This window comes from Gouania willdenowi, chromosome 5 (genome assembly GCF_900634775.1).
Source record: "Gouania willdenowi chromosome 5, fGouWil2.1, whole genome shotgun sequence".
NCBI classification, from domain to species: domain Eukaryota; kingdom Metazoa; phylum Chordata; class Actinopteri; order Blenniiformes; family Gobiesocidae; genus Gouania; species Gouania willdenowi.
Window position 1 is genome coordinate 10,153,403 of NC_041048.1, and position 9,349 is coordinate 10,162,751.

The window sequence follows — 9,349 nt, forward strand, 5'->3', positions numbered from 1 at the left end:
TATGGAAAGGAGATTGAGCATATATTAGATACCAAAGCTCAGTTTCCTTTACTAGTGAGGTCTTAGTTTACTAGTAGAACACTAAAACATGTACTAGTAAACTAGTAGCTAACATTGAGACACAAGTTAGCTAGCTAGCGCGTCATGCTAAAGTGATTAGCTAACAACGAGTTACTCCTCCTAATCCAGCTTTAACTTTGTTAATCAGCAGCAGAAACAATATGATTTACCACTCGAGTGTCATTATTTTTGAAAAACGACTTTACAAACATTATTTTGGATAACATAACTCTCCCATATTCAATAAAGGCAACATTCTGTTTGCTACAAATTCTACTTAAAGTTGCTTTGGTTTGTTCTGTAAAACAATATGAATAAATGTGTAAATTAGCAGTAGTGTCCATGGTGATAAGCGCTTAAAAAGGTTACATGCGAGTTGCCAGTAAAAGCACAAGAAGGCGCTACAAACCAGTACTGTATTTTTGTTGTTATTTTTCTTATATAGATATTCAATTATTAGTTATACAAAGAGAAAGCATGTTCCTAAAGTTCTTTATTTGGTCGAGGAAGAGCAGAACTCAGTAACGAATGGGGAATAATGAAGCTATTAGTAAAAGAAAAATACATCAGAGGTAGTGTTTGGGACAAACCCAGCTGTGGCTCTTCAAAACAAATTCAATTTCTCCTTTGTGCAGCTCTCTCAAATTGTAAGCCTAATAATATTAGGCTTGCCTCTATTAGCATTCAAAAAGGTTAGCATTATTAACATAATTTACAATAAGATAGACACTTATTTCTGCCTTTAATTATATCATTCATACCAAGACAGATGCATATCAGGGTAGTCTTATAAGGCACATCACTTTTACAATACCAATTTTACTGGTGACTACTAAAAATTGTCAAAATAATAATAATAATAATAAAAAGGAAAACAGAGGAATATTACCCACATTTAAATATAGTAACAGAACCATCAGATCATTATGTGGCGGATATCGGTTAGGATGATATATTTTTAAAAGGTATCCTACATTTTTTATGTGAGGACCAATGAACACATGACATCTTTAATGACAGACAGCTTTGAAGAAGCCTTTCACACACTCTTTGATGGGCGTGGCAGCACCAGCCTTAGTCCGAGATCAACTACAAAGGAAGGCAGGTACGAGAGGGGGATCCAGAGAAGCTTGGCATCCCAGCCTGCACTGTACCGAGTGCGAGGATTGGCAGCTGTTAGAGCGTGCTCCATGCAGTTGGTCACCTTGGAGAGGTCCTCATCACAGATAGTATTCATGATCAAACGCTGGATCTTAATATCTGAAACACAGAATCAAATCTGATTGAATGGTTTAAGTTCAGTAATAATGGAGATGGAGTTTATACTGAAATATCTACTCCCATCTACAGTATTTCATTAGCAGCTTTATCTAAATTAAGGTGACAGATGCACCCTTAAATGGTCATTAATTAATGAGTTAAAAATATTGTAATTTGTGCAATTTTCATAAATAAAAAGAAAACAATGAAAACAAAATGTTTATTTAAAAAAAAAAGCTGGTGTGGGCTGGAAAGGTTTGTGTTGGTGTCTCAATAAATGGAAATCACAGGTTTGAATCCCAGTGGGCTCATGTCTCTCTGAGCAGTTTACTTATTTTCCTTGAGTTTGGTTTACTGCGATTTCCTCCCACGGTAAAAAAAACAAAAAAAAAAAAAAAAAAAAAAAAACAAACAAAATGAAAAACACGTTACCATAATTTTATTTTCAAATTCTGTTTGATTTGTGTGTCAGTATTTTTTATTTATTCTGCCTTGTGACTAAATTGCATGAGTTGGTTATGCCCCTTTCCAGAATAAGTAAGTTTTGACAATGAATGTAATGCTTGACAACAGTGCACATCGATTTATCAAAGCCATCGCCAACTAAGGGTATAACAGAAAAACGATTCAGCGATATATTGCGATATTTTACAGCACAATTATCGTAACGATCCAAAACTGTCCGAATTAATTTTTGAAATCATGTTTTTTTTTAAAGAAAAAAACATTTACTTGCTATGCTATCATATGCATAGCACGTAAACACCCAGTCACTAGGTGTCAGTGAACCACATCAGCCCTTGTTAAACTACCTCACTCCTCAAAGCATTTAGCAGAAGTTGATGACACTTTATTTTCATTAAACATACTGGGCATTTTTATTTATTTGGTTACTTTAAAAAAAAAGAAAAAAGATTTTATGAACTCAATCTGTTGTAATGTAATTTGACATTTTGATTGCTAAACGTACCACTTGTCTTTGATATTGGTACTTGAATTACAGTTAGTTACAATTTATTTCTTGCAAGTTTTAATAATTTTAAATTATTTATATCATAATGTATATTGTATTGTTTAGCATCGCGATATATTGGGATATATCGTATATGACATGCAAATTGTATCGTATCTTCAGATTCATGGCAATGTACACCCCAATCCCCAACATTCTACCACACTTACACTTATCCAGATACTTGTCCCCATAGCTGGCTTGTACTTCAGGGCTGAGTTGACTCCACAGGCGTTGCAGCTCTCTCTCAATTGGGTCAAGGCTGGTCACGGCAGTCTTAAAAAATCCTGGCTCAATGATACAAACTTTGATTCCAAAGTAGCCGATGTCTCGCCTGAAAAGTAAGTCGCATTGAGGTGCAAAAAACACACGTAGATTCATAATATTTGTTGACGGTCACTCGGTAAAGCCATTAGAAAGGGACTGTGTTAAATGATGTTTATGTTAAGGTAAAATAAAACCGACTCTGGGAGTGTTGGTTCCTTTTACGTGTGGCCACATTGACTGATTAATGGACTTTCTACGTCACTGCTCCACTAATTACTTCATCATATAAACTAAAATAAGCTTTGTTCCTTCTATTCTTAGTGTCAGGTCTAACTAAACCTGATTTAGGACTTTAAAGTAGATAACAGTCTCACCTGAGGCAGTCAGAAAAGGATTCCACCGCAAACTTGGAGATGCAGTATCCCCCACCGTTGGCAGCCACTCTCCCCAGCACTGATGCTACATTTACTATACGACCACGTGCCTTTTTGATGAGAGGCAGGAAGGTTATTGTCATCCCAATTACCCCGTTCATGTTCACTTTTAAAGTGCTGTGGTAGTCCTCCACCCTCATCCACTCTGAAGGGCCCATGGGCAATGAGCGTCCAGCATTGTTCACAATGCCCCAGAGTCCTTTAGAGAAAGGAAAAACCAAAGAGATGACGAAAGACTTCAGGGACACGTTTATACTAAGCTGAGAAACAGTCATCTCGTGCAGTGGTTCTCAATCTAATCAGTCCGCGGTACCCACAATAAAGGTGCCAGGGACCCCCACTGTAACTGAAGGTGGTTGAACACAGACATGAACATTGAAGAACAGTCATGTGGAGACAGGGCCATCTATAAGGGCAGATAAAGGGGAGAGGTTCTTGGGGCCCAGCCATAAAGTCAGCAAATTGATGGACCCTCCATTGTTATATGAATCTGTGAGAACCACATGTATTTATGGGGTTAAATTGAAAATTAATGGTGAAAAGAGGTTAAAAGTGACAATAATGGTTCAACATATGCCACATTAAGTGGGAAAAGTGGTGAAAACAGATTATAAGTGTCAAAAATGTCTTGAAAGTGGAAGAAATGTGCAGAAAAGGCATTGAAATTTGATAGAGAGGTGGCAGAAATTGGAGTAATGTAGCAAAAATGTATTTAAATGAGCAAAAATGTGACAAGAAAAAGCGATGAAAATAGGGTAAAATATGGCAAGTTTTGGTGTAGTTGTGGAAAAAAGGTAAAAATAAGCATAAATTGGCTCAAATTCTTCAAAATATACTCTGTATATTCTTGAAGGCATTTGGCAACCCCCTCTCAGTGTGTCACGACCCCAAATGGGGTCCTGACCCCAAGGTTGAAAACCCCATATCTAGTGAAAAGGTAAAGATCTCCACACCTTTGTCTCCAACTTCCTGCTTGGTCCACTCCATAGCTTTCTGTATGCTGTCCTGACTGGTTACATCAAGCAAGACGGTTTGCAAATAAGGCCCCGCCACTCTTTTCAGGTCGTCCGCTCCCTTTTCTGTGAGACAGCCGGCCAACACACGGAAACCCCTCCGGTCGAGCTTCCTACACAGCAAGTTTCCAAACCCAGAATCACAGCCAGTCACGAAGACATATTTGTCAGTGATGGTCTCGATCTCTAGACTGTCTCTGTACAGCCATACGAGAATCCATAACAGTGCCAAGGTAGCGCCGATGTACAACCAAGCATTGTCACTGGAGAAAGAAGACAAAGAGACTGGTTTGTTGGAAACTACTATTAAGAAAGCATCAATACCATGTCAATAAAGTTAGTAAATTCTACTTAATATTGAACTATAAGGTTTCTTCATCTTCAGCCACATTGATAACCTGTAAAACCCCGGAAAGCAAAGTAATCAGCCTTGAAACGTGCTGTGGAGGAGACAAATTGTGACATTTCTGACACAATTGGGCTGAATCATAATTAAAGGTAAAGATACAATAGCTTCAGAACTACTACTACTGTCAGGGTTTTCAATTTTTAGTAATTGCCTTAAACTTGATCAGTTTAAACACACAAAATATCAAAGAATCTCAGCTATGTTGATACTGAGAGAAAGATAAAGATACAACTTGTATACGTACAACATATTTTCAAGTTTTCCAAATGAAAAGTCAAAATTACTAACCCTCAGAATAAGAACAGAAATCTCTGTTATTGTCGTTATTTGACTTGTTGGGTACTATATTGTACCAATAATAAAAGTTCAATACCTTTCATTTTCATTAGTTTGTCACATCTTAGATCTTACCCTAAAAGCTCATACAGAAACTCTGTGTCCATGTCGTCTGCTGAACTTGGACTTCTTTGTCACCTGGAAGTCTTCGTGTCTGCTGAAGAAAAGAAAAGAAAAACATGATCAAAGGTTACTCACGACTGATAAGGCAATCTACAAAGAATTCAGGTAATGGAGAGAATATAATGTAGTCGGGTTCTCTAGAGATGCATTTTTTTTTTTTTTTACTCGATTTCATAATATTACAGAGTTTTGCAATGTTTTTAATAGATGTTTAGAATTGTTCACGAAAGCCTGAGGTGTCGAGCGTTTATTACAGAACTGCTTTAGGGCACATGAGAAATCTTTGGATAATGCTCTTAAAGAAGAAAGAAAGAGAGGCATTTGTAAGAAAGTGGGACTTGGAGAGGGGGGAGCATTGTTTAAAGGAATAATGTTAATACCCGTCACAAAGCTGCTTAGAATGAACACTATTTGGTTTGCTGGATTATTAGTGTGTAACAAGCTTCTTTAAGTTATGTCACACAAAGCGTGTAAAATTGAGTTTTACGAAAAGATTCTGCAAAGCTCTGAAATAGAAAAAAATAATGTGCTGTAGGACACAGATCACAAAATAAATTATTTTGTTCATATTACCATAGATATGATGGATAACGTTTAGAGTTTTATGTCATTCATTCAGTTGTGGTCATTACAACTACAATGGTTATGACTCAGATGTATTGATTTAAGTGTATTAGCACGTGCTAATTTCCAATACCTGTCCACATAAGGCACAGGACTTGGATTATTATTTATCTAAGATATTTAGAAATAATAAAAGGCATTCATAGTTTTGACTTTTGCACGAATGTATGCATCCTCACAAGTTTTAACTTGATTTGACAAATTATGAATAGAGTAAATCAAGTTAAACATTTGGAAAATACATTTTCTTTTAAAATTACCATCATTCATTATTAAACCAGATGATCAAATCATATTTTGTTTAAATAATTGTGATTTACAACAAGATATAAAGTATAGCACACAATATTCAAATGAATAAAATGAATTTAGTGTTATAAGTTGAGAGGTAAAAGTGCAGCCAGTGCTTGAAAGAAGTTCAAACCGGGTAAAATAAAAAATAAATAAATAAAAAATGGAATATCTTACCTTTTCTTATTGAAAAGTAATATTTCTTGACAAGTTGTCTGACCTCCTGCTTTCCCTTTCTTTTTTTCTTGGCTCAGAGGCTGGTCAGAGAGAACCTTTATCCCCCAAGTTTATCCCCTAAGACACGTCCACAATGTTTAATCCCATCTCATAACAATTTGTGCCTTTCAAACAAAAAGGGCAGAAATGAAACTCTGAATAAATGCATGTATTAAATCATGTGTTATATTTACTATGTTAATCTTAGTGATAAAAAAAAAAGCTTACTATTGTATTTCCTGAGCCTGGTAGCTCTTACTAAATCCTAATGAGTTCATGAAAGTGTAACAAAGTTATGAAAATCCCCTGTGTTGAGAACTTGTGCCGTTTCAATGTAAAAACACTTTCAACAGCTTACCGGAACTGAGACTTTTGTACTGTCTTTTTAATTTCAAAATACATCCATTCTGTTGATTAAAGGAGAAACAACATAGCCTTGACATGGTCAAATATAACTTTTTACACAATTCTTCAATAACTCAATTGGCTTTTTTGAGAAAACATCAGTGCAGTAACAAGTTGTTTTATTGTAGAAAGAGTTACTTCTTCAGGTAATGGCAATGGCATATTAATACATTCTGACATAATAATCACAATTATTCATACATCTTTCTACATCCTGGTGTTATTTTCTTGAATAATAATGATGAATCATTAAACACATGACATGATGTTAAACTGTCCTTTGTATCAAAAGATGGTATTCACACAAGGTTTACCATTTGAGAGTAGCGTCGTAGCCGATTCTCAGATATAGGAAGGATGTACATTTTGGGACGCATCATCAGTCGTGTTCCTTTGAATCAGGGGGTGTTTTGGCCTTTTTAACACTAGACACCCCCATCAAAGGTGGCCAACTACAGGGTGAGTTTCCTGCTGCTGTGGTTGTCTCGTGCCGTGTTTGTTCTCGTCATTTCCATTCCTGTGTGTTGTCAATCGTTGAGTCATTTTGTGTCCCCGCTCTCGCAGGCATAATAATAATACACTTTTTTAAAAAAAAGTTCAATTACTCATAAAAACAAAAATCCATGATCATAGTCGGTGAATGCTACTCCGTAACACTCCATCAATCGCTAATAGAATGTTTGAGTCGGACTTGATTTTATTTGTCCAACAAATACAGATGTACGGTTCAAATGAGTGTTTTTAAACTTCAGGGTCGTGACCCCACGTGGGGGCGCCTGAAATGTTTAGTAATTGATAAAAAAAAAGACTATTTTTTTCTTTTTATGATTATTCTTTTTTAATTAACTATGTTCTATACTTTCACTTTCTCAAATATAAAAGTAGTTAAATAAAAATATGATTTAATTAAAACATCACTCCTAAAAAATTATTCTTAAAAAAAAAAAAAATGACTTTGGGGTGGCCAGAAATTTGTGTCACGACCCAAAAAAGGTTGGGAACCAGTGGTTTAAATTCAAATAGCAAATTTTACATACATATGATCAAGTTGTTCTTTGAAATCTTGCATTTTTGCTGGTTGGTTGATACAGAAGAGGAGATTCTTGTTAAAAAACTTAAATAAAATAAAACACATCTGAAGAATACAAATTTATACAAGTAGTTGGTGTTCCAAGTTAAACAAACCATAATCACAGAAGAATAGTATAGATGTCAAGGACTTACAGGATCCATTCATGCATTTCACTCTCCAACAGAACCATCATTGAACATTCCTCTGAGGAAACTCAAAATGTACATTGGATGGTGTTTGCATCCAAACAAATACAATAATTGTTATGAGGTTGCAGACTGAAGATGCCCCTTGTGCACATACTCCAGAGCGGTAGCAATTGTCCTCATGTCCATCTCAATACTGCGGGCCCAGTTCTCCACATCCCCAATTTCCTGTCCACAGAAAAGCAGAATTTAAAAGTTAAATGAGTTTTATCCACCTAATCCACAATCAAGAGCTGCACTACAGCCTTCCAGACATAGCATCATCATATCTGAGAGAAGGTTTCTTTGAGGTCAAGTCTTACATGAACTTTGCATACATATCGTGGATTCATAAATACAATGTAACACATACATTGTTTAAATGTCTGTGATATTGAATTATTTAACTGATCAATTCTCAAAATGCAAAAACTTCAAATGCTTCAAATACTGTGATTTCTACCTTTAGAGCCTGGTTGAAACCCTCCACCATACTGATCCACTGAGCAGTCTGCTTGGAGAACTGGCTCGCCTGCACTTGAAGAGTCTTCACTTCATGGTCGAGTTTACGTTGGTTAACATATGCCTGAGAAACACTAATGTAATAAAAAAAAGAAAGAAACAGTAATGAGGTTTACAGCCTTTCAAATGCAACAAAAACAACAATGTCTATCCAATTTGTATGGAAAAAAAAAACTTGGCAAGATTTTTGTTAGAATAAGAACAAAAACAACAATAGCTAGCGTTAAAAGCTATTGTGAAAAGGAGACATTTTCTAGATACATAAATACAGCATTAAATATGATATAACTAGATGGTTTATTACCAGAACTTTTAGAGCATTGTTTGAATGCTCTCTGAAAAAATAACTACTTTTAGAGCTATAAACACATGATTCCTCCGAATAAGTTGTGACAATGTCAAGGCCAAAGGCCTAAATCTAGCCTCCTAAAGCATTGAATCAATGGATTGCTCCTCCAATTTGAAATTACAGTGAAAACAATCAATTGGTATATCACCATTTTACTCAGATACCAATATCTAAAAAAAATAAAATAAAAAAAAGAAGAAAAAAAGGAAGTGTCTATTGATACAAAAACTTATCAATACGTTTAACACGGAAATTTCCTGGTTTAGGATTAAAAGTATTCTCAACCAACAAATAGCAAATAACCCATTAAAATCGATACAGTCATGGTCTATGTTTCTTACCCAACGTTCAGGTGATCTACAAGAGCTTCTGTCAAACAAGTGGCAGCAGCAATAGCTTCACGTCTGCGTCTCTCTGTGAATTGAAATAATAAACAAATACAACCATCTGCAATTATTCGGTGGTTTTAAGAGAAGAAACCCGAAGCAAGCTTAGTCCATTCGTTTTGTTTTTAGCCTTGTTTAGCATCATTGCTAACAAGGATTAGCCATTCACTCACCCTGAAGGTCTTTCCGCTCATTTTGTTTAACATGGTGTTCCTTCAGTAAACGAGACAACATCTTAAATGTGGATTTGTGGTTGGTATTTAGTAATTAAAAAAATGACACATTGATGTATTCATTCAGACTCCATGTGTATTGCTAGCTGTGCTATCGTGTCACGGGACTGGCTGCAGTCACGTGTGTCGTCAGAAGTGGGCGTGTCAATATG

The 9,349-nt window shown here is 35.7% G+C and overlaps 2 protein-coding genes across 2 annotated transcripts; both read right to left on the bottom strand.

The window, feature by feature from the left end:
- Positions 1-540: 540 nt before the first annotated feature.
- rdh5 (retinol dehydrogenase 5 (11-cis/9-cis)) lies at positions 541-6,042 on the bottom strand. The gene is made up of 6 exons (XM_028446816.1): positions 6,007-6,042; positions 4,867-4,948; positions 3,987-4,309; positions 2,974-3,232; positions 2,503-2,666; positions 541-1,320 (listed from the first exon to the last, which is right to left on the bottom strand). Exons 2-6 carry the CDS (start codon positions 4,896-4,898, stop codon positions 1,100-1,102), a joined length of 999 nt encoding a protein of 332 aa, XP_028302617.1. The 5' UTR covers positions 4,899-4,948; positions 6,007-6,042; the 3' UTR covers positions 541-1,099.
- A 1,544-nt stretch (positions 6,043-7,586) lies between these two features.
- Positions 7,587-9,318, bottom strand: bloc1s1 (biogenesis of lysosomal organelles complex-1, subunit 1). The gene is made up of 4 exons (XM_028447386.1): positions 9,138-9,318; positions 8,920-8,992; positions 8,171-8,303; positions 7,587-7,896 (listed from the first exon to the last, which is right to left on the bottom strand). The coding sequence occupies exons 1-4, from the start codon at positions 9,196-9,198 to the stop codon at positions 7,786-7,788; spliced, it is 378 nt and encodes a 125-aa protein (XP_028303187.1). The 5' UTR covers positions 9,199-9,318; the 3' UTR covers positions 7,587-7,785.
- Positions 9,319-9,349: the final 31 nt, after the last annotated feature.

Coding starts and splice junctions, on each gene's coding strand:
- rdh5 (XM_028446816.1), bottom strand. CDS start 4,898: ATGGACACAGAGTTTCTGTATGAGCTTTTAGG. Junction 4,310..4,866: donor TTTCTGTATGAGCTTTTAGG/GTAAGATCTAAG, acceptor TTCTTTCTCCAG/TGACAATGCTTGGTTGTACA. Junction 2,667..2,973: donor TCCTTTTCTGACTGCCTCAG/GTGAGACTGTTA, acceptor CTTACTTTTCAG/GCGAGACATCGGCTACTTTG.
- bloc1s1 (XM_028447386.1), bottom strand. CDS start 9,198: ATGTTGTCTCGTTTACTGAAGGAACACCATGTTAAACAAAATGAGCGG. Junction 8,304..8,919: donor GTAGATCACCTGAACGTTGG/GTAAGAAACATA, acceptor TTATTACATTAG/TGTTTCTCAGGCATATGTTA. Junction 7,897..8,170: donor GTTTCAACCAGGCTCTAAAG/GTAGAAATCACA, acceptor TTCTGTGGACAG/GAAATTGGGGATGTGGAGAA.